Below are 23529 nucleotides of genomic sequence, written 5' to 3'. Positions count from 1 at the left end.
GAAGAACTCTGCCTAGATGGCCAGCATCCCGGGGTCGCCTCTTCACTGTTGAACTTTGTAAGGATTGTTTAAAAAATAGCGATATTTTGGAGATTGTTTCGTTTTAATGTAACTGAAAGTGAGCAGTTGTAATCTGAATGAAGGGAAAAAGGCCATTCTTGAACATGGGGTGAGACATTCTTAGTAATTTACTAGAGAACCATTTCAGATTTAAGTATAACTTTTGCATGACTGAAGCCTTTAGTGAAAGGTTTAATGCTTTAATATTTAATAATTTCTGCCCTCCGAATTCCTATTCGTTATACACTGCTCAAAAAAATAAAGGGAACACTTAAACAACACAATGTAACTCCAAGTCAATCACACGTCTCTGAAATTAAAGTGTCCACTTAGGAAGCAACACTGATTGACAATAAATTTCACATGCTGTTGTGCAAATGGAATAGACAGCAGGTGGAAATTATGGGCAATTAGCCAGTTACCACCAATAAAGGAGTGGTTCTGCAGGTGGGGACCACAGACCACTTCTCAGTTCCTATGCTTCCTGGCTGATGTTTTGGTCACTTTCGAATGCTGGCGGTGCTTTCACTCTAGTGGTAGCATGAGACGGAGTCTACAACCCACACAAGTGGCTCGGGTAGTGCAGCTCATCCAGGATGGAACATCAATGCGAGCTGTGGCAAGAAGGTTTGCTGTTTCTGTCAACATAGTGTCCAGAGCATGGAGGCACTACCAGGAGACAGTCCAGTACATCAGGAGACGTGGAGGAGGCCGTAGGAGGGCAGCAACCCAGCAGCAGGACCGCTACCCCCACCTTTGTGCAAGGAGGAGCAGGAGGAGCACTGCCAGAGCCCTGCAAAATGACCTCCAGTAGGCCACAAATGTGCATGTGTCTGCTCAAACGGTCAGAAACAGACTCCATGAGGGTTGTATGAGGGCCCGACGTCCACAGGTGGGGGTTGTGCTTACAGCCAACACCGTGCAGGACGTTTGGCATTTGCCAGAAAACACCAAGGTTGGCAAATTTGCCACTGGCACCCTGTGCTCTTCACAGATGAAAGCAGGTTCACACTGAGCACGTGACAGATGCCGCGGAGAACGTTCTGCTGCCTGCAACATCCTCCAGCATGACCGGTTTGGCTGTGGGTCAGTCATGGTGTGGTGTGGCATTTCTTTGGGGGGCCGCACAGCCCTCCATGTGCTCGCCAGAGGTAGCCTGACTGCCATTAGGTACTGAGATGAGATCCTCAGACCCCTTGTGAGACCATATGCTGGTGCAGTTGGCCCTGGGTTCCTTCTAATGCAAGACAATGCTAGACCTCATGTGGCTGGAGTGTGTCAGCAGTTCCTGCAAGAGGAAGGCATTGATGCTATGGACTGGCCCGCCTGTTCCCCAGACTTGAATCCAATTGAGCACATCTGGGACATCATGTCTTGCTCCATCCACCAATGCCACGTTGCACCACAGACTGTCCAGGAGTTGGCGGATGCTTTAGTCCAGGTCTGGGAGGAGATCCCTCAGGAGACCATCCGCCACCTCATCAGGAGCATGCCCAGGCGTTGTAGGGAGGTCATACAGGCACGTGGAGGCCACACACACTACTGAGCCTCATTTTGACTTGTTTTAAGGACATTACATCAAAGTTGGATCAGCCTTTTCCACTTTAATTTTGAGTGTGACTCCAAATCCAGACCTCCAAGGGTTGATAAATTTGATTTCCATTGATAATTTTGTTGTCAGCACATTCAACTATGTAAAGAAAAAAGTATTTAATAAGAATATTTCATTCATTCAGATCTAGGATGTGTTATTTTAGTGTTCCCTTTATTTTTTGAACATTGTATAAATAGGCCCTTTTAATTTTGTCTGGCTTGCCATTCCTAATAAATTTGAGTGTTTTTTGTTCACATAATTTAAAAAGCAGGTCACTAGGTGTAGGCAAAACCATCAGAAAATAGGTAAACTGTGATATGACTAGAGTTAATCAGGGTGATTTTTCCACAAATAGGCAGGTATTTTCCTTTTCATGGTAGCAAGATCTTATTTATTTTTGCTAACTTTCTATTAAAATGTATTTGAGTGAGATAATTACTTTCTTTCGGGATATGTATACCGACTATGTCCACATCCCCGTCAGACCATTTTATTGGTACACTACACGGTAATGTAAAAGTATACATTTTTTTGTGATCTAATACGTAATATATAGTACACTTATCATAATTTGGTTATAATACAGAGAGGTTAGAAAAAGTATCTAGAACCTCTGAGGCTGTGGAGGGATTCTAATTGTGGTTTTAAAAACATGCATCATCAGCGTACAATGACACCTTTGTTTTTAAGACACGAATTTCTAATCCCATAATATTATTGTTGGATCCAATTTTACCAACTAACATTTTGATGGTAATAATAAATAGATATGCCGATAGTGGGCAACCTTGTTTTACTGCTCTTGAATGTTTAAAACTTTCTGAGATGTAGCCAAATGTACTTTATTTTACAGTGCATTCTACAACCTGCTGTATTCAGTTCATGCAGTATCATACTATTGATTATTACAGTAAGTTACTGATAAAAAATAAAAAATGGTTAATAGTGTGTATTTGACTTAATCAGTTTTCATCACAATGTTACAAGGTTATGATTATATAACACAATGCTTTCACCTTGCATGTTCCAAAAAGTGCATAGTCCAACACTTTGTGACATTTACCTTGAATTGACATTTCATGAGTTAAAAACATATTTTTGCCTCTTTTAAAATCTAATATTTATCAGACAAATTCAATGCAATTCTAGAAATGATGTGGAAGGTAGATAGGCAGGTAGCCTAGTGGTTAGAGCATTGGACTAGTAACTGAAAGGTTGCAAGATTGAATCCCCGAGCTGACAAGTCGTTCTGTCCCTGAACAAGGCAGTTAACCCACTGTTCCTAGGCCGTCATTGAAAATAAGAATTTGTTCTTAACTGACTTGCCTAGTTAAATAAAGGTACAAATATATATATATATATATATATAAGGTAATTGTTTGATCCTTTTGATACAGTAGTGATATGTAGAGTTGAATGACAGCTACAGTTTTGCATTCAAGACAACAATGTCTCTATCAGAGAGCTTGGTTGTGCCCAAAGTGGCACCCTATTCCCCTATGAACTCTGGTCAAATGTAATGCATTACACTACAAAGAGAATAGAGTGCCATTTGGGACGCAAAAATGTGCTCGTATGAGAGAACCAAAGCCCCATCCATGCTGTAGTAGTATCCCAGGGTATATTATCTAGCTCCTAAAGGTTGACTTAGAGGGATCAGGGTAAAGAAAAGTGCTTTTCACAGTGGACACACTCATTTATTGCCCATATTAGGAGAGCCAGCTCTGACTTGAACTTGTGTGGGGGATCAGTGGCAATCAATTAATCAAAATGTGTTTATAATGCCCCTTTTACATCAGCAGTTGTCACAAAGTGCAGAAACCCAGCCTAAGACCCCAAAGACCCCAAAGAACAAGCAATGCAGATGTAGAAGCACAGTGGCTAGGAAAAGATCCCTAGAAAGGCAGGAACCTAGGAAGAAACCTAGAGAGGAACCAGGCTCTGAACTGTGGCCAGTCCTATACTGGCTGTGCCAGCTGGAGATTATAAAGGTACATTGTCATTAAGGACAGATCGTTCTTCAAGACATTCAAATGTACATAGATGACCAGCACGGTCAAATAATCCCTGTGGTTATAGAGGGTGCAACAGGTCAGCATCATAGCCGAGCATTCAGTGTTTGAGACAGCAGGTAAAGGAGAGAGCGAGAGAGAGAGGAGAGCTGGGGGGGGGACAAACACTGTCAGTTAGGCCTCAGAAGTGGGTTGTGTTAGCCTATCACTGGGCTAAATCCCCCTTCTGACACAAAGCTGGGGAAGGAGCTTGGACTGTGGAACAAAACGTTTTGTTCATCTTCCTCCGCTTTTCATTGAAAAACAAAGTTAGTTTGCTCACGTATAGAGAAAACAGCTGGTAATGGAAATAGGGGTGTATTGGGTAGAGGTGGAGATAACAGCTGTATAGAAAATTGTAATTGCAATAGTTGTTTTATTGAATCTGATGTAGTTTTGATGTAGCTTTGATGTTCCTTCTGGAGTTTATTCTGTTTAGTTATAAATTACAGAAATGTCTTGAAGAAAATACACATTGTGTTTAATATCTTCTTAGTCCTCCTGGGTTGATACAGGCATTTTATATTCTTTGTGAAGGATTTCCACCATGTTGTTTTTCCCCAATTTTCCCAAATGTCCTTTTTCTTGTGTTCCAGACCCTGGCGACTCTCCTCCAGCTCTACTGATTGGAAGGTCAGATTGCATAGCAACCACACGATTAAATGGATCTAATCTACAGACCTTGAAACTGTTGGATGAAAATGGATCCCTTTCATTGGATTACAATTACCAGGAAAAGGAAGTGTGTTGGCTTCTTTCCTCAGACTCCCTCAGACGGCTACGCTGTGCTAAAATGAAGAATCTGAATGGATTTACAATGGAAATGGATATCAAAACAGTACAAAGTTTACAAAGTATGTCTTGCAGTGTGTCAAGTGGTCAAAGATATTCTCCAATTTACAATGATTGGCAACTATTGATTTTTTTTGCACACTCAGTCATGCCCCTTCAGAAAGCCTTAAAACACTCCCGGTCTCTCTCTTTCTCTCCTTCTTCCTCTCTCTATGTCTCTCTCTTCTCAATGTACATTTTCCTCCCCCTTCAAGCAACCACATGCACCCACAGCACTTAGGCCTGTATATCTTCATATTTTCAATTCTGTTTTTTTCCCCACTTACTTTCACAATGTAGGAAATGCCTACCCAAATGCACTTCCCATGGTCACTCTCTTCTTCAGGGTCATTGTAGTGCTAGTGTATCCTGTTAATTCAATAATTTAAGGAATGCTGTTCACTCTCAGTATACCATCAATGTTAGATTCCTTCCTTACTTTGCATTCAGTTATGTATCTTTACCTTTAATGAATGACATGAATGTCCATAATAAAATGCTATCTAACATAATGGAAGATCAGCAGGTCTATCCTCACAATATGTCCTTAATCAAAGAAAGTTTTGGTGGCAAGAATTTAATGACTTTGTTTTCATCCATAGATGTAGAACACATGACCATTGATTGGCTCACTGGAAACTTCTACTTTGTGGACCATGTAAGCGACAAGATATTTGTTTGCAGCCATGTTGGGGACACCTGCATCACCATCATAGATTTAGATCTGACCAATCCTAAAGGAATCGCTGTGGATCCTCTTATGGGGTAAGTTATCTTTGTATGTTTACTTTGACTGGCAATTACAAGTTTAACCTTTAGTATCCCTCAAGTCCATTGGCTCCATCTAGATCTCACAGATCTTGTCACGTACCCATGATATGCATTGTTTGTGTCCATTTAACTTGACAAACCAATTAGCTGGTATTCAAACAAGTTCGCAGAGTGGTTTTCCGAATAGCGCTTCCAGAAATGTGTTTTCCATGGTAGCACATCACAGATGGGGGTAGTAAACACTTCAAAACTGCCACTTCTGAAAAACCATTCCAGAAACACAGTACAGTATCTTCAGTTGATTGAATAAAGCCTTTCTCAGAATGTTAAGTCTTTAAAACCTTGTGCCTACCGTACCATATAACAATATGCATGATTGCCTGACCTTACGTAATGCAGATATTGCTTTCCTTTCGGAGCATGTCTTGCTGTGTAAATGCTGGGGAGCCAGTGCTCCAGACAGCTCCCACTGTCACCAGGTTTCATCAGTATTTACTGATTCCCCCTCACATCCCCCTGTATAAAACTCCCCTGCAGGACCCTCTCTGTTTGAACATTTTTGGTTATGTCACCACCACATGTACCCAAACCACTGTGGGGGAGACAAAATGGCTGTCTGAAAACAGTGCTTCAAACGGAGGAGGAAAGGGGGGGTTATGGAAAGGGGGGAGATCTGATTATATTATTCGTTATTTATTTAGTCATCAGCAGCTAAAAGGGTTTCTGTTCTGTTGTAAGATTCCCAGGGAGATGGAACCCAGGAGCTCAACAAAAGAGAGAGAGAGTCAGACCCATTATTTTCATGAGGGTACAAGGACAGTCAGTAGACATGAATTCAGAACAGCTGTGTAATGAGAAGCCTTTCGCTGAGAGATGCTGTATCTTAGCACTACGGCTCTTGGTGGAGCAAAGGCCATTTACAGTGCAAACAACACCAGAATGAGAACATCGGAACTTCTCTTCTCAATGTGTGTTATTTGGCGGTTATATACTAAGCCATGCCCGGAAAAATGGCCGGGCCTTAGGGGGCCTGGCCCGCACTACCATACCTCCTTGCCTGTCCAAATAAAACATTGAAATATTGATCATTTATTAGACCGAGACGCATGTCAATCTCACTTAAAACATCTGAAACAGCGCTCCTCTGTCTCAGTATGTGTAGACCATGTATCTGATGCTGTCTGGACCAAAAGAGTATGGCATGTCATACTATTTCTGGCCAGACAGCATCAGATACATGGGCTACATATAGAGGGGCACTGTTTTGCTCGCTCAGATTCTTTCTCCAGTGATATATTTTCAGCAGAGAGGAAGAGGCGAGGAGAGAGGGCTCGCTTTCGCAAATCTGTCTAGAATAAGCCCAATGCATTTCTATGGGAATAATATGCAGACCTAAACTTGTCGCCTACCTTCCCGCCTTTGGGACAAAGGCTCCCATTGTTAGGGCGGAGACATGAGCATCTTGTCATTATGGGATAAAAGAGCTAGAAAATTATGTATCATACACTGCCATTGAGGAACAATGGGAAAGTAATTTTGTTTTGAAAGTTTGCGAATGAAAGTTCCTCAGTATTTGAAAAATCTTTCCAACACTCCCGGCCTCGATAATCACCAAGCCTCGGTGTGAAAGAGCAAAATATCATGATCTGATGACCCCATATATCTAGTGGGAAAAAAACAACTGTCTGTCCCAAGCTCACTGGCACTGGAAACTCTGAGAACCCAGAATAGGCTAGTTGATACAATGTTTAAAGTTCACTAATGACAGCTTCTGGCCGGACCCAGTGATGATTTGATACAATGTTGAACTTCACTGGCAATAGTTCAAGACAGATAGAAAGGGAGGCAGACAGGCGGCGTAGAGAGATTAATGTGATTGAAAGAACCAGAATTTTTGTCAGGATATTTTCGACTATTTTTATTTGTCGGCTTATGCATTTTACTTAGTTGACGATGAACGTTATAGGCCTACTGCTGCATCAAGCTATCTCTGAGTTCTATGCTCTCATTTCTTTAGCTGTCAATGGACCACACAGTGAATCAATGTTTCCATATTGCAGAGGCTGGTGCTCTTGCCATATTTATATTTTAACATTTAGATGTGTATCATTTAACTTCACATTTTTATGATTAACCACTTGACAAGGATTTTGACAAACAAAAACATTATTATTGAAATCAAACTGTTCCACGAAAATGCACATATAACTGGCATGCAGATCAGTAGAAATGGTAGGATAAATTGTAACCCCAATTTTGAAACTCTTTACAGTACTTTTCCTCAGCTAAACCTCAGCATCCAGATTATTCAACATAACTTCAGATTCATGCTTCTGGTTCTCAATATAACTCCTGTATCTCTAAATAATGCAGCGTCTACTCTGCACAGCAAAATGATTCCTGTGAAGTGAACATTTTTATTGATACACGGATTTTAGATTGGTTTCTCACATCCTCGCAATGAATTCCCCACCTAATTCCCCAAAACACTTCCTTCCTATGAAATGTCTCTGTGTTGTTTTGCTAAAAGCAATGCGGCTTGTCTCTTATGATTCACTGTGAATCTATGCAGCGTGTTGCTGTGACTGTGTTTGCATGGAGAATGACAAACATTCCCTTTTAACTTCATGAAAATAGAATGAAATTACTCCCAGGACAAACATGCCTGTTTACTTTACATGAAAAAACATTAGTTGTGGAAAAGTTAGTCACTTACACACTTACACACACACCAACACATACACACACACACACACACGTGCGTGCATGATGTGACGTGGTGTGTGTTTTGAGGGATAATGGTGTAGGAGGAGAGTGCATGTGCAGGTCCCTCCGGGAACAGGGAGTTGGGCATGAATTCTGCCAGCTAGATTGGTTATCAGGAGGAAGCGTTTTTCTGGTCTCGTCTTCCTCTAATTGGTGAGACATAGCTACAGCTGTTTCTAGTGAGAGAGAGAGCCTGGGGCAATGGAGTGAAAACAAAAAGAAATAGGGGAGGTTGGTGATAGCAGCATAGCATGAGGAGCAATGTTAAGGGAATATGTTCTGACAACACCCTACATTTTATTTTGCTGTTTAGATTTTTTCTTTCTCTTTCATGAAAAGGAATGCTATTATTTTACTTGTTGCCCCTGGAAATCTTTGATGGATATGGTATGGTCTATTCTTCCCACTGTTAAAATTATATTTGAAAAGGAATTGAAATGCGAGTGAACTTTGTTTCATCTTGCCTGTGGTAGTTATAGTTACACTCTTACTTCCCAAACAAATACTGTTGACTGAGGGGGCATATTTTTCCATCATCATATTTTGATGGGAGAATGGATTTTGACTAGGCTAAAAGCAAAAACTAAAGTTACAACAATGTTTATTAGTTTAGTCAGGCCTAGAGTTATTTTCCCATTTGATTGTGGAACATACATACTTTAAACCCTTCTAAACCCGTTGATAAATAAATCCTCGACAATATGAAACCTAGTGAGCTCTCTCAGCGTATGATGTTGTAGGTTCTCTGCAGTGCAGGCCTCAAAACAAATCTAATTGTATTTATATCATACACGTGGTTAGCAGATGTTAATGTGAGTGTAGTGAAATGCTTGTGCTTCTATTTATGACAGTGCAGTAATATCTAACTAGTTATCCAACAATTCCCCAACAACTACCTAATACACACAAATATAAAGGGGTGAATGAGAATATGTACATATAAGTATATGGATGAGCAATGGCCGAGCGGCATAGGCAAGGTGCATAAATGGTATAAAATACAGTGTATACATGTGGTATGGGTAATGTAAGATATGTAATCATTATTAAAGTGACATTATTTAAAGTGGCATTGTTTAAAGTGTCTAGTGATCCATTTATTAAAGTGTCCAGTGATTGGATCTCAGTGTAGGCAGCAGCCTCTCTGAGTTAGTGATTGCTGTGTTACGGTGCGTGAATGAGGACCCAAAAGCGAATCAACTTAAACAGAGCTTCTTTAATTACCAAACATCGGTAGGCTCAGATGGACCGGCAGATTCCGACAGGACAGGACAAGGTTACAGCAAACATGACGACAGTCTGGTTCAGGCATGAATGACACAAACAAACAAGAATCCGACAAGGACAGGAGCAGAAACAGAGAGAGATATAGGGACCTAATCAGAGGGAAAAAAGGGAACAGGTGGGGAACGGGGTGAATGGGTAGTTAGAGGAGACAAGGGACAGCTGGGGGAAAGCGGGGGAGAAAAGGTAACCTAACACGACCAGCAGAGGGAGACAGGGTGAAGGGAAAGGACAGAGACAAGACAACATGACAGTACATGACAGTACCCCCCCACTCACCGAGCGCCTCCTGGCGCACTCGAGGAGGAAACCTGGCGGCAACGGAGGAAATCATCAATCAGCGCACGGTCCAGCACGTCCCGAGAGGGAACCCAACTCCTCTCCTCAGGACCGTACCCCTCCCAGTCAACTAGGTACTGATGACCACGGCCCCGAGGACGCATGTCCAAGATTTTACGGACCCTGTAGATAGGTGCGCCCTCGACAAGGATGGGGGGGGGGGGGGGAAGACGAGCGGGGGCGCGAAGAACGGGCTTAACACAGGAGACATGGAAGACCGGGTGGACGCGACGAAGATATCGCGGAAGAAGAAGTCGCACTGCGACAGGATTAATGACCTGAGAGATACGGAATGGACCAATGAACCGCGGGGTCAACTTGCGAGAAGCCGTCTTAAGGGGAAGGTTCTGAGTGGAGAGCCAAACTCTCTGACCGCGACAATATCTAGGGCTCTTAGTTCTACGCTTATTAGCAGCTCTCACAGTCTGCGCCCTATAACGGCAAAGTGCAGACCTGACCCTCTTCCAGGTGCGCTCGCAACGTTGGACAAAAGCCTGAGCGGAGGGGACGCTGGACTCGGCGAACTGAGATGAGAACAACGGAGGCTGGTACCCGAGGCTACTCTGAAAAGGAGATAGCCCGGTCGCAGACGAAGGAAGCGAGTTGTGGGCGTATTCTGCCCAGGGGAGCTGTTCTGACCAAGACGCAGGGTTGCGAAAAGAAAGACTGCGTAAGATGCGACCAATAGTCTGATTGGCCCGTTCTGCTTGACCGTTAGACTGGGGGTGAAAGCCGGAAGAGAGACTGACGGAAGCCCCAATCAAACGGCAAAACTCCCTCCAAAATTGAGACGTGAATTGCGGACCTCTGTCCGAAACGACGTCTGACGGAAGGCCATGAATTCTGAAAACATTCTCGATGATGATTTGTGCCGTCTCTTTAGCAGAAGGAAGCTTAGCAAGGGGAATGAAATGAGCCGCCTTAGAGAACCTATCGACAACCGTAAGAATAACAGTCTTCCCCGCTGACAAAGGCAGTCCGGTGACAAAATCTAAGGCGATGTGAGACCACGGTCGAGAGGGAATAGGAAGCGGCCTGAGACGGCCGGCAGGAGGAGAGTTACCGGACTTAGTCTGCGCGCAGACCGAACAAGCAGCCACGAAACGACGCGTGTCATGCTCCCGGGTGGGCCACCAGAAACGCTGGCGAATGGAAGCAAGCGTACCCCGAACGCCAGGGTGGCCGGCTAACTTGGCAGAGTGAGCCCACTGAAGAACGGCCAGACGAGTAGGAACGGGAACGAAAAGAAGGTTCCTAGGACAAGCGCGCGGCGACGGAGTTTGAGTGAGTGCTTGCTTTACCTGCCTCTCAATTCCCCAGACAGTCAACCCGACAACACGCCCCTCAGGGAGAATCCCCTCGGGGTCAGTGGAGGCTACTGAAGAACTGAAGAGACGAGACAAAGCATCAGGCTTGGTGTTCTTAGAGCCCGGACGATAAGAAATCACGAACTCGAAACGAGCGAAAAACAGCGCCCAACGCGCCTGACGCGCATTAAGTCGTTTGGCAGAACGGATGTACTCAAGGTTCCTATGGTCAGTCCAAACGACAAAAGGAACGGTCGCCCCCTCCAACCACTGTCGCCATTCGCCTAGGGCTAACCGGATGGCGAGCAGTTCGCGGTTACCCACATCATAGTTACGTTCCGACGGCGACAGGCGATGAGAAAAATACGCGCATGGGTGGACCTTGTCGTCAGAGAGGGAGCGCTGAGAAAGGATGGCTCCCACTCCCACCTCTGACGCGTCAACCTCGACAACGAACTGTCTAGAGACGTCAGGTGTAACAAGGATAGGAGCGGATGTAAAACGATTCTTGAGGAGATCAAAAGCTCCCTGGGCGGAAACGGACCACTTAAAGCACGTCTTGACAGAAGTAAGGGCTGTGAGAGGAGCTGCCACCTGACCGAAATTACGGATGAAACGACGATAGAAGTTCGCGAAGCCGAGAAAGCGCTGCAGCTCGACGCGTGACTTAGGGACGGGCCAATCAATGACAGCTTGGACCTTAGCGGGATCCATCTTAATGCCTTCAGCGGAAATAACTGAACCGAGAAATGTGACGGAGGAGGCATGAAAAGTGCACTTCTCAGCCTTCACAAAAAGACAATTCTCTAAAAGGCGCTGGAGGACACGTCGAACGTGCTGAACATGAATCTGGAGTGACGGTGAAAAAATCAGGATATCGTCAAGGTAAACGAAAACAAAGATGTTCAGCATGTCTCTCAGGACATCATTGACTAATGCCTGAAAGACAGCTGGAGCGTTAGCGAGGCCGAAAGGAAGAACCCGGTATTCAAAGTGCCCTAACGGAGTGTTAAACGCCGTCTTCCACTCGTCCCCCTCCCTGATGCGCACGAGATGGTAAGCGTTACGAAGGTCCAACTTAGTGAAAAACCTGGCTCCCTGCAGGATCTCGAAGGCTGAAGACATAAGAGGAAGCGGATAACGATTCTTCACTGTTATGTCATTCAGCCCTCGATAATCTATGCAGGGGCGCAGAGACCCGTCCTTCTTCTTGACAAAAAAAAACCCCGCTCCGGCGGGAGAGGAGGAGGGGACTATGGTACCGGCGTCAAGAGCTACAGACAAATAATCTTCGAGAGCCTTACGTTCGGGAGCCGACAGAGAGTATAGTCTACCCCGGGGGGGGGTGGTTCCCGGAAGGAGATCAATACTACAATCATACGACCGGTGTGGAGGAAGAGAGGTGGCCCTGGACCGACTGAACACCGTGCGCAGATCGTGATATTCCTCCGGCACCCCTGTCAAATCACCAGGCTCCTCCTGTGAAGAAGAGACAGAGGAAACAGGAGGGATAGCAGACATTAAACATTTCACATGACAAGAGACGTTCCAGGAGAGGATAGAATTACTAGACCAATTAATGGAAGGATTATGACAAACTAGCCAGGGATGGCCCAAAACAACAGGTGTAAAAGGTGAACGAAAAATTAAAAAAGAAATGGTTTCACTATGATTACCAGAAACAGTGAGGGTTAAAGGTAGCGTCTCACGCTGAATCCTGGGGAGAGGACTACCATCCAGGGCGAACAAGGCCGTGGGCTCCTTTAACTGTCTGAGAGGAATGTCATGTTCCCGAGCCCAGGTCTCGTCCATAAAACAGCCCTCCGCCCCAGAGTCTATTAAGGCACTGCAGGAAGCTGACGAACCGGTCCAGCGTAGATGGACCGACAAGGTAGTGCAGGATCTTGAAGGAGAGACAGGAGTAGTAGCGCTCACCAGTAGCCCTCCTCTTACTGACGAGCTCTGGCCTCTTACTGGACATGAAGTGACAAAATGACCAGCGGAACCGCAATAGAGACAGAGGCGGTTGGTGATTCTCCGTTCCCTCTCCTCAGTCGAGATGCGGATACCTCCCAGCTGCATGGGCTCAGCACCCGAGCCGGCAGAGGAAGATGGTAGTGATGCGGAGAGGGAGGCGACGGAGAGCGCGAGCTCCTTTCCACGAGCTCGGTGACGAAGATCAACCCGTCGCTCAATGCGAATAGCGAGTTCAATCAAGGAATCCACGCTGGAAGGAACCTCCCGGGAGAGAATCTCATCCTTTACCTCTGCGCGGAAACCCTCCAGAAGACGAGCGAGCAAGGCCGGCTCGTTCCAGCCACTGGAGACAGCAAGAGTGCGAAACTCAATAGAGTAGTCTGTTATGGATCGATTGCCTTGACATAGGGAAGACAGGGCCCTGGAAGCCTCCTCCCCAAAAACAGATCGATCAAAAACCCGTATCATCTCCTCCTTAAAGTCTTGATACTGGTTAGTACACTCAGCCCTTGCCTCCCAGATTGCCGTGCCCCACTCACGAGCCCGTCCAATAAGGAGAGATATGACGTAGGCGACACGAGCAGTGCTCCTGGAGTAAGTGTTGGGCTGGAGAGAAAACACAATATCACACTGGGTGAGGAACGAGCGGCATTCAGTGGGCTCCCCAGAGTAACACGGCGGGTTATTGATTCTGGGCTCCGGAGATTCGAAAGCCCTGGAAGTGGCCGGTGGATCGAGGCGGAGATGGTGAACCTGTTCTGTGAGGTTGGAGACTTGGGTGGCCAGGGTCTCAACGGCATGTCGAGCAGCAGACAATTCCTGCTTGTGTCTGCCTAGCATCGCTCCCTGGATCTCGACGGCTGAGTGGAGAGGATCCGAAGTCGCTGGGTCCATTCTTGGTCGGATTCTTCTGTTACGGTGCGTGAATGAGGACCCAAAAGCGAATCAACTTAAACAGAGCTTCTTTAATTACCAAACATCGGTAGGCTCAGATGGACCGGCAGATTCCGACAGGACAGGACAAGGTTACAGCAAACATGACGACAGTCTGGTTCAGGCATGAATGACACAAACAAACAAGAATCCGACAAGGACAGGAGCAGAAACAGAGAGAGATATAGGGACCTAATCAGAGGGAAAAAAGGGAACAGGTGGGGAACGGGGTGAATGGGTAGTTAGAGGAGACAAGGGACAGCTGGGGGAAAGCGGGGGAGAAAAGGTAACCTAACACGACCAGCAGAGGGAGACAGGGTGAAGGGAAAGGACAGAGACAAGACAACATGACAGTACATGACATGCTGTTTAGCAGTCTGATGGCCTTGAGAAAGAAGCCGTTTTTCAGTCTTTCGGTCCCAGCTTTGATGCACTCTCTCGGTCCAAGCTTTTTATGTACCTTCTGGATGATAGGTGTGAACAGGAAGTGGCTCGGGTTGTGGTCCTTGATGATCTTTTTGGACTTCCTGTGGCATCAGGTGCTGTAGGTGTCATGAAGGGCAGGTAGTTTGCCCCCGGTGATACATTGTGCAGATCGCACCACCTTCTACAGTGCCTTGCAGTTGAGGGCAGTGCAGTTGCTTTATGAGGCGGTGATACAGCCCGAGAGGATGCTCTTGATTGTGCATTTGTAAAAGTTTTTCAGGGTTTTGGATGACAAGCCAAATTTCTTCCGCGCTCTGAGGTTGAAGAGGTGCTGTTGTGCCTTCTTCGCCACACTGTCTGTGTGGGTGAATGATTTATGTTTGTCGGTGATGTGTACGCCCAGGAATTAAAAAATGTTCCACCTTCTCCACTGCTGTCCCTTCGATGTGGATAGGGGGGGTGCTCCCTCTGCTGTTTCCTGAAGTCCGCAATCATCTCCTTTGTTTTGTTGACGTTGAGTGAGAGGTTGTTTTCCTGACACAACACTTCTAGTGCCCTCACCTCCTCCCTGTAGGCTGTCTCGTCGTTGTTGGTGATCAAGCCCACTACTGTTATGTCGTCTGCAAACTTGATGATTGAGTTGAAGGCGTGCATGGCCATGCAGTCATGGGTGAACAGGGAGTACAGGAGAGAGCTGAGCACACACCCTTGTGGGGCCCCAGTGTTGAGGGTCAGCGAAGTGGAGATGTTGTTTCCTACCTTCACCACCGGGGGCGGCCCGCCCGAAAGTCCAGGACCCAGTTGCACAGGGCGGGGTTGAGACCCAGGGCGTCCAGCTTGATGATGAGCTTGGAGGATACTATGGTGTTGAATGCTTAGCTGTAGTCAATGAGCATAATTCTTATATAGGTATTATTTTTGTCCAAATGGGATAGGGCAGTGTGCATTGTGATTCCGATTGCGTCATCTGTAGACCTGTTATACCGGTATGCGAACTGAAGTGGGTCTAGGGTGGCCGGTAAGGTGGACGTGATATGATCCTTGACTGGTCTCTCAAAGCACTTTATGATGACAGAAGTGAGTGCTAGTGATAGTCATTTTGTTCAGTTATATTTGCCTTCTTGGGTACAGGAACCATGGTAGCCAACTTGAAGCATGTGGGGACAACAGACCGGGATATGGAACAATTAAATATGTCCGTAAACACACCAGCCAGCTGGTCTGCGCATGCTCTGAGGATGCGTCTAGGGATGCCGTCCTGGCCAGCAGCCTTGTGAGGGTTAACAAGTTTAAATGTTTTACTCACATCAACCACGGAGAATGATAGGGGGGACGCAGTCTTTGTTAGCGAGCTGCGACGGTTTCACTGTATTATCCTCAAAGTGGGCGAAGAAGGTGTTTAGTTTGTCTGGAAGCGTGACGTCTATGTCTGGGACATGGCTGTTTTTGTTTTTTTTGCCCGTGATATCCTGTAGACCCTGCCACATACTCCACGTGTCTGAGCCGTTGAATTGCGATTCCACCTTGTCTCTCTACTGGCATGTCACTTTAATTGCCTTGTGGATGGAATAACTACACTGTTTATATTCAGCCATATTTCAAGACCTCTTTCCATGGTTAAATGCGGTGGACACGCTTTCAGTTTTGCACGAATGCTGCCATCCACCCATGGTTTCTGGTTAGGGTAGGTCTCCAAGTTAGGATTGAGGGGGTGAGGAATTGGATGATTGGATAGAAACACTTCTGATTTGGAGATGTGGAGAGTAGTCGCACTGTTATCTTTTCAATTGAATTATGTCACTGAAATCACAAAATTAATGCAGATTCAGCTTCTCTTTTCAGTTCCTATATCTACACCATCTTTCATGGTTATTTAATCTAATGGACACAAAAATACAAAAGCAACAATACCTTGAGATATTATGTGTATAATGTGCTGGTAGTCATTGTCTGTTTGATGGAGGTCATGGTACAACCCAAATGTCACCTCATTATGTTTTCAATTATTTTTTAAAGAAAGTAGTATTTAACAGAGAGAATGTATCACATTCACTGTATTTTTATGGAAGAAAGGATTTGTGGAGATGTGCAGTTTGTCTCTTTTGAGGAACAGCTGCACAAAGAGGAGCCCTGGACATTTTTCCCAACTGTTCTATGGACTAGACAAATGTGTCCTCGTGCAGATATAGTTATAGATATATTATATGTATTGGAAGTGTAGCGGTATAAAAAAGGCCAATGAAAGGCATGCCAATGTCATTTATTGTAGGATGTATGAACCTAAAATGTTTTGAAAGACGTTCTAAAAAAACTACTGTAAAAGGTAACTGGATATATTTACAAAGGAGAAGAAAAATAGACTTCAGATAGGATGTTTAAAGACCATCATCCACTAGATTTTGGAGCATTGCTTCGGGGACTTGCTTCCATTCAGCGACAAGAGCATTAGTGAGGTCGGGCACTGATGTTGGGCGATTAGGCCTGGCTTGCAGTCAGCTTTCCAATTCATCCCAAAGGTGTGGGGTTAAGTTCGAGGCTCTGTGCAGGCCAGTCAAGCTCTTCCACACCGATCTCAACAAACCATTTCTGTATGGACCTTGGTTTGTGCACAGTGGCATTGTCGAGCTGAAACAGGAAAGGGCCTTCCCCAAACTGTTGCCACAAAGTTGGAAGCACAGAATCGTCTAGAATGTCACTGTATGCTGTAGAGTTAAGATTTCCCTTCACTGTAACTAAGGAGCCTAGCCAGAACCTTGAAAAGCATCCCCAGACCATTATTCCTCCACCAGATTTTTACAGTTGGCACCATGGATTGGCGCAGGTAGCGTTCTCCTGGCATCCGCCAAAACCCAGATTTGTCCGTCGGACTGCCAGATGGTGAAGCGTGATTCATCACTCCAGAGGATGTGTTTTCACTGCTCCAGAATCCAATGGCGACGAGCTTCACACCACTCCAGTTGACGCTTGGCATTGTGAATGGTGATAATGTGCTTGACGACGGCTCCTCTGCCATGGAAACCCATTTCATTAAGCTCCAGATGAACAGTTCTTGTGCTGATGTTGATTCCAGAGGCAGTTTGGAACTCGATAGTGAGTGTTGCGTTCTGTGAGTTTGTGTGGCCTACCACTTTGCGGCTGAGCTGTTGTTGCTCCTAGACATCTGTCCAAAAATGTATCTGGTGGATAGCTGTCAATCTAAGCTTTCTAGTGATATATAATTAAAGAGTATATGTGTGCAATAACTTATTATATACTGACATTGTTTGTCATAGGGTAAAATCCCTATGGGAAAAAATGAATGGGATGGAGGGATGAAAGAAAGATTGATAACACAGAGAAAGCTACCATTGCTGCACTGAGATCACACATTCTCCAACTCTGAGCACAAAGTCCTTCAAGAAAATCCCTATGAGACATTGTCGGCCCAAATTTGGGTTCTGTCTCATGGACTGTCATGACCGTGGCAATGATTATTTTTATACTGTTTATTATTTCATCTGTACTCCATCAGCAACAATCATTATCCCAGAAAGCCATCATTGCTTTGCCACGTGGAGGCTCATCTGTTTGAGGAAGTTGATTCTCCCTGACAGAAGCTATTTTTCAGTCTAGCATGTATATCTGGGTTTAAACATCACCACTATCTCTCCCTTGACTTAACTTGTATAGATTAAGTGGTCTCTCTGGCTCCAGCGCCCCTCAGCTCTCTAACTGTCTTTCTCTCTCGTGATGGTCTGATGCTGCTCTGGTCTGGTTCTCTGTCTCAGAGAGCCAACATGACACCATTAGCAAGGCATGTTACAATCTTAACCATTAGGAAGGCATGTTATAACCAGTAACCCTATTTCGCAACAAAGCATCCTTCACTCATGCTGACAAATATATCCGTGTAAAACTGACTATCCTACCCATCCTCGACTTTGGCGATGTCATTTACAAAATAGCCTCCAACACTCAACTCAACAAACTGGATGCAGTCTTTCACAGTGCCATCCATTTTGTCACCAAAGCCCCATATACTACCCACCACTGCGACCTGTATGCTGTCGTTGGCTGGCCCTCGCTTCATACTCGTCGCCAAACACACTGGCTCCAGTTGATCTACAAGTCTTTGCTAGGTAAAGCCCCGTCTTATCTCAGCTCACTGGTCACCATAGCAGCACCCACAGCACCCACCAGCAGGTATATTTCACTGGTCACCCCCAAAGCCAATTCCTCCTCATGCTGACTTTCCTTCCAGTTCTCTGCTGCCAATGATTGGAACGAACTACAAAAAATGCTGAAGCTGGAGACTAATCTCCCTCACTTACTTCAAGCACCAGCTGTCAGAGCAGCTCACAGATCATGGCACCTGTACATAGCCCATCTGTAAATAGCCCATCCAACTACCTCATCCCCGTACTGTATTTATTTATTTATTTTGCTCCTTTGCACCCCAGTATCTCTACTTGCACATTCATCTTCTGCACATCTATCACTCCAGTGTTTAATTGCTATATTGTAATTACCTCGCCACTATGGCCTATTTTATTTCCTTCCTTATCTTACCTCATTTGCACACACTGTATTTATACTTTTTTTTCTTCTGTGTTATTGACTGTATGTTTGTTTATTCCATGTGTAACTCTGTGTTGTCGTATGTGTCAAACTGCTTTTCCTTATCTTGGCCAGTTCGCAGTTGTAAATGAGAACTTCCTCTCAACTAGCCTACCTGGTTAAATAAAGTTTAAATAAAAAATTAAAAAATTAAAAAATTAGCAAGGCATGTTACAACCCTAACCATTAACAAGGCATGTTACAACCCTAACCATTAACAAGGCATGTTACAACCCTAACCATTAACAATGCATGTTACAACCCTAACCATTAACAAGGCATGTTACAACCCTAATCATTAGAAAGGCATGTTACAACCCTAACCATTAACAAGGCATGATAGAATTCGTATCAATGTAAAGGAGAAGAAACTTATGTTGTATCTCTCTTTACGTATCTTTTATTCACCAGATTTGTGAATACATTTGGCCTTCCTTCTATTCGTTAATTGACAATGTACATTTAATGGTCAGTTTAAAGCAATGGCATTTCCATGTAGGTACTGTAGAAAAGGTGATTCCTGGAAAGAGCTGGCTATAGACTGCTAGCTTAACAGTGGGTACTCGTGGGGGGTAATTTTAGACAGCCATACAAAACTACAAAACCATACTGGCCCTGACACACCATTTTCTTCTCTGTACATGTATAGGTAAAATCAGGAAATTAATAGTTCAATTTATAAGACTTACAATGATAAGGTTCAGTGGGGTTGATTGCTTTTCATACCATGCCTACAATTAAACCATTAGCAATGGGTTTCGTCAGGATTCTTCTTGTATCTGTTTTGAGTACCGTGTCCCTTTTTCTTATTGCCAACTCCTTCCATTTGTAAACCTGTAGGTTCTATACAGTCACTCCAGTTCATTTATAACTGTCCTTGGTAGTTGGCTCTAACTTAGGTGCAGTAATTGTGTTCAAAAAGTGCTGTGGATATTTCTGAATCATTACCAATGTAGGCATGAATAACTACATGCCTACATGATCACATACACCTACTATGTATTCACTCACTGTGCTCTATGCTCTCACTATGAATAAAAGTGTTTACTCAGTGGCATATATCTACAAGTTTATTTATACACATTATCTTCTCGTAGAATGCTGTTCTTCACTGACTATGGAGACGTAGCCAAGGTGGAGCGCTGTAACATGGACGGCACCAACCGAACCAGGCTGGTGGATTACAAGACAGTGCAACCCACAGCCGTGGCCCTGGACCTGGCCAAGAAGCTGGTGTACTGGGCAGACGCCTACTTGGATTACATTGAAGTGGTGGATTACAACGGAAAAAACAGGCATGCAGTCATCCAGGGCAGTCAAGTGAGTGTCTAGCCTCATTGTGTTGTCGTCGTGAGGCTAAGCTGAGCTCTGCTTCTGATGATTGTCTTCTTGGGTTTACAGTTTACACGCCACGCAGGGAAATGAGTCTGAGGACATTTATATGAATTTTGAGAGGGAACAATCTGAGCTGTGTTTGTCCAGTGTGTGGGTCAGTTGTTAAGAGCGTGGCGCTAGCAATGCCACAGTTGTGGGTTAAATGTTTGCAAGGGTCACATACACATACTAAGACATTACAAGAATGATAAAATCTTCCTCCTTGCAGACTGTTAACTACAGCTTTCCAAAACTATACTTGCGACGGCAGGTCAGAGGGCAGTTCAGGGGGCATTTCAGGTGAAGTAATAAATGCCTTTCTTCTACCTACAAAATTAATTCTACCTTGCCCAAGTCACTGTAGAGCTTTAACATCCCAAATGTCACCATCTTTCCTATATAGTGTACTACTTTTGATGAGAGCCTCTGGTCAACATTAGTACACTATTTAGGGAATGGGGTGCCAGGGTTGCACCTAAGGTTTGATATCTCCTGAATATGGATTTCACTGCATGGTGATAAATCAGTGTGGATGAGCTTGAGAAGCTGTGATAAGATCACTTACAAATAGCCCAAATGGTTAGTCCTTCTCCCTGTACTACACTTTGGAGATGGACAATTAGGGGAGGATATTATTCAAATGATGCCCCTTGAAAGCAACCTACTGTAATGCGAGGGAGACTTATATTGTAGGCTACGATGGAGATGGAAGGAAAGAAGGAGGCCAGGGCGTATGAAATACACCTCATTGTGTGTGCAGGTGTTCTTAGCATAATGATGCCTCTTTCTGTTCATAAATGAGTGACCTCAGTAGACCTCTGAGATGTTGCTCTGCATATCGTCTCCATGACAAATGAAAGACAGATTTGACATTTTCTACTGGCAGACGATGTAGTGTTGCGTCGTAATCCATTTTTTAAATTCCACTTACATTTCAGCTCCAACACCACAGGGTTAATTTAACACAATACTAAAAATTCAATACAATATGCAGGTTCAGTCATAGGTCTATAGTAATTGTGAATGCTATATGATAACCTGTGTAGAAATCACACAGCCTTGGACAAAATATTTGAAGCAAACTGTTTCAACATCATATTAAAAGAAACCATATGCAGGTCAACCCTGGGCGTATAGTGTTTGTGAACAGAATATGAAAAACCTCTGTAGTTTATAGATCACACAGCCTTGAAATAAACTGGAAATAAACTGGCTGATATTAATATTCAAGCAAACTGTGTGTTTCTGAAGAACAAGATGGTTCACTGGTTTCCTGGTTGTGTTTTTTCCCCTGCCACATGTTTTGCCGCCCCAGGGTTGAGGTGAGGCCCAGTGGGTTAAGGCATACTTTCTGTGTACAATGATCACCCAACCCTGTCCTGTGTGTGTGTGTGTGTCTGGGGGGGGGGGGGGGGGGGTCGTGTGTGCATGCACATGGAAGGTGTTGCTGGGTAAATGTAGCGTGTAGGGCATTATGCCCACTCCATGGCCCTGTGATGGCTGGGGAATACACACACATCTCCTGTCTTAGATCCTGGAGCTCCCACAGTTGAGTTATAGATTAAAAGCTTTGTTATGTTTGCAGGGTTGGGGGTTCTGTTGCATGTCAATGCATTGTTCTGCTCTGTTTTAGGTGTCCTACATCCATGGATTAGCTGTCTTTGAGAACTACCTGTATGCCACTCGTTCTGACCCCTCCAATGGGAATATCATGGAAATCTTCAAGATTCATCGGTTTAACACCACAGAACCCAGGACACTTACCAGCCTAGGGAGTTCCAGAGGACCAATACGGGTTTACCACAGTCTCACTCAGCCAAAAGGTAAAGGATATTTGGTCTCCAGTTGTAACATGTGCATGTATGCACAGTACCTGTAACGCACAAACTCATGGAGATGTCTGCATCACTGTGACTTGATCCAGTCAGGGTACTGCAATGCATGCTGGTGTCAAATGTATCTGTAGCCTACATTTGAAAAACGTGTGTCACGTTCGTCGAAATGATGTGACCAAGGTGCAGCGTGAAAAGAGTTCCACATATTTTTTATCAACTGAAACTCACCGAAAACAAAACAAAACAAAACAAAACAACAAACAACCAAACGAAACTTGACGCTACTAGTGTGCACACAGGCACCTAACTGTAGCCAAGATCCCACACCAGAAAGTGGGAAACAGGGCTGCCTAAATATGATCCCCAATCAGAGACTACTATAAACAGCTGTCTCTAATTGGGAACCATATCAGGCCAACATAGAAATACAAAAACCCCTAGACCTACTACAACCCTCGACATCCACCACCCTAGACATACAAAACCCTAGACATACAACACGGAAGTACCCACCCCAGTCACACACTGACCTAACCAAAATCAATAGAAAACAGAGATATCTAAGGTCAGGGCGTGACAACGTGGTGTGAATATGAGAGGATTCTCCATCATTTGATAAAGTACAGTCAAATTATTGTGTTAGAGCTGTGTTTAATGAGTCTAATAGACTTTTCTACTCCTCCTGTCCTCTAGTTAGGAGTCACGCGTGTGAGACGGACCCGTATGGAAAGCAAGGGGGATGCTCCCACATCTGTCTGCTGAGCGGTAGCTACAAGTCCAGGACCTGTCGATGTCGGACAGGCTTCCGTCTGGAGAGTGATGGACAGTCCTGCAAAAGTCAGTGTCACGTCTCTCCCTCCTTTCCTTATGTCATAAACATGTCATCTGTCAGTGTCACCTCTATTCCTCCTTTCCTTGTGTCATAAACATGTCATCTGTCAGTGTCACCTCTCTCCCTCCTTTCCTTATGTCGTAAAAATATCATCTGTCTGTGTCACATCTATCCCTACTTTCCTTATTTCATAAAAATGTAATCTGTCATCTGTCAGTGTCACATCTCCCTCCTTTCCTTATGTCATAAACATGTAATCTGTCAGTGTCATGTCTCCCTCCTTTCCTTGTGTCATAAACATGTCATCTGTCAGTGTCACGTCTCCCTCCTTTCCTTATGTCATAAACATGTAATCTGTCAGTGTCACGTCTCCCTCCTTTCCTTGTGTCATAAACATGTAATCTGTCAGTGTCAAGTCTCCCTCCTTTCCTTGTGTCATAAACATGTAATCTGTCAGTGTCAAGTCTCCCTCCTTTCCTTGTGTCATAAACATGTAATCTGTCAGTGTCATGTCTCCCTCCTTTCCTTGTGTCATAAACATGTAATCTGTCAG

General features: G+C 44.6%; 2 protein-coding genes across 2 annotated transcripts in view; both read left to right on the top strand.

The window, feature by feature from the left end:
- Nucleotides 1-5860, top strand: part of LOC149972860 (low-density lipoprotein receptor-related protein 1B-like) — a 42388-nt gene extending 36528 nt beyond the window's left edge. The window contains exons 5-7 of the mRNA XM_090215075.1: nt 4302-4559; nt 5139-5301; nt 5845-5860. Of these exons, the coding sequence (XP_090071201.1) occupies nt 4302-4559; nt 5139-5301; nt 5845-5860 (437 nt within the window). The remainder of the gene's footprint in view (nt 1-4301; nt 4560-5138; nt 5302-5844) is intronic.
- Nucleotides 5861-20033: 14173 nt separating this feature from the next.
- On the top strand, nt 20034-23070 carry LOC149972859 (low-density lipoprotein receptor-related protein 1B-like). Its single transcript, XM_090215074.1, has 3 exons — nt 20034-20255; nt 21943-22132; nt 22838-23070. The coding sequence occupies exons 1-3, from the start codon at nt 20034-20036 to the stop codon at nt 23068-23070; spliced, it is 645 nt and encodes a 214-aa protein (XP_090071200.1).
- Nucleotides 23071-23529: the final 459 nt, after the last annotated feature.

Source organism: Oncorhynchus mykiss, chromosome 22 (assembly GCF_057628025.1).
Source record: "Oncorhynchus mykiss isolate SJ-2025 chromosome 22, ASM5762802v1, whole genome shotgun sequence".
In the NCBI taxonomy this organism is placed as follows: domain Eukaryota; kingdom Metazoa; phylum Chordata; class Actinopteri; order Salmoniformes; family Salmonidae; genus Oncorhynchus; species Oncorhynchus mykiss.
The sequence above is the reverse complement of the archived record's forward strand: the minus strand, read 5'-3'. Positions and strand labels throughout refer to the sequence as shown.

Bases quoted from the DNA above. Each gene is read 5' to 3' on its own strand.
- LOC149972859 (XM_090215074.1), top strand. From the start codon at position 20,034: ATGCTGTTCTTCACTGACTATGGAGACGTAGCCAAGGTGGAGCGCTGT. The intron at 20,256-21,942 runs GTGAGTGTCTAG...GCTCTGTTTTAG, and splicing joins CAGTCATCCAGGGCAGTCAA to GTGTCCTACATCCATGGATT. The intron at 22,133-22,837 runs GTAAAGGATATT...CCTGTCCTCTAG, and splicing joins CAGTCTCACTCAGCCAAAAG to TTAGGAGTCACGCGTGTGAG.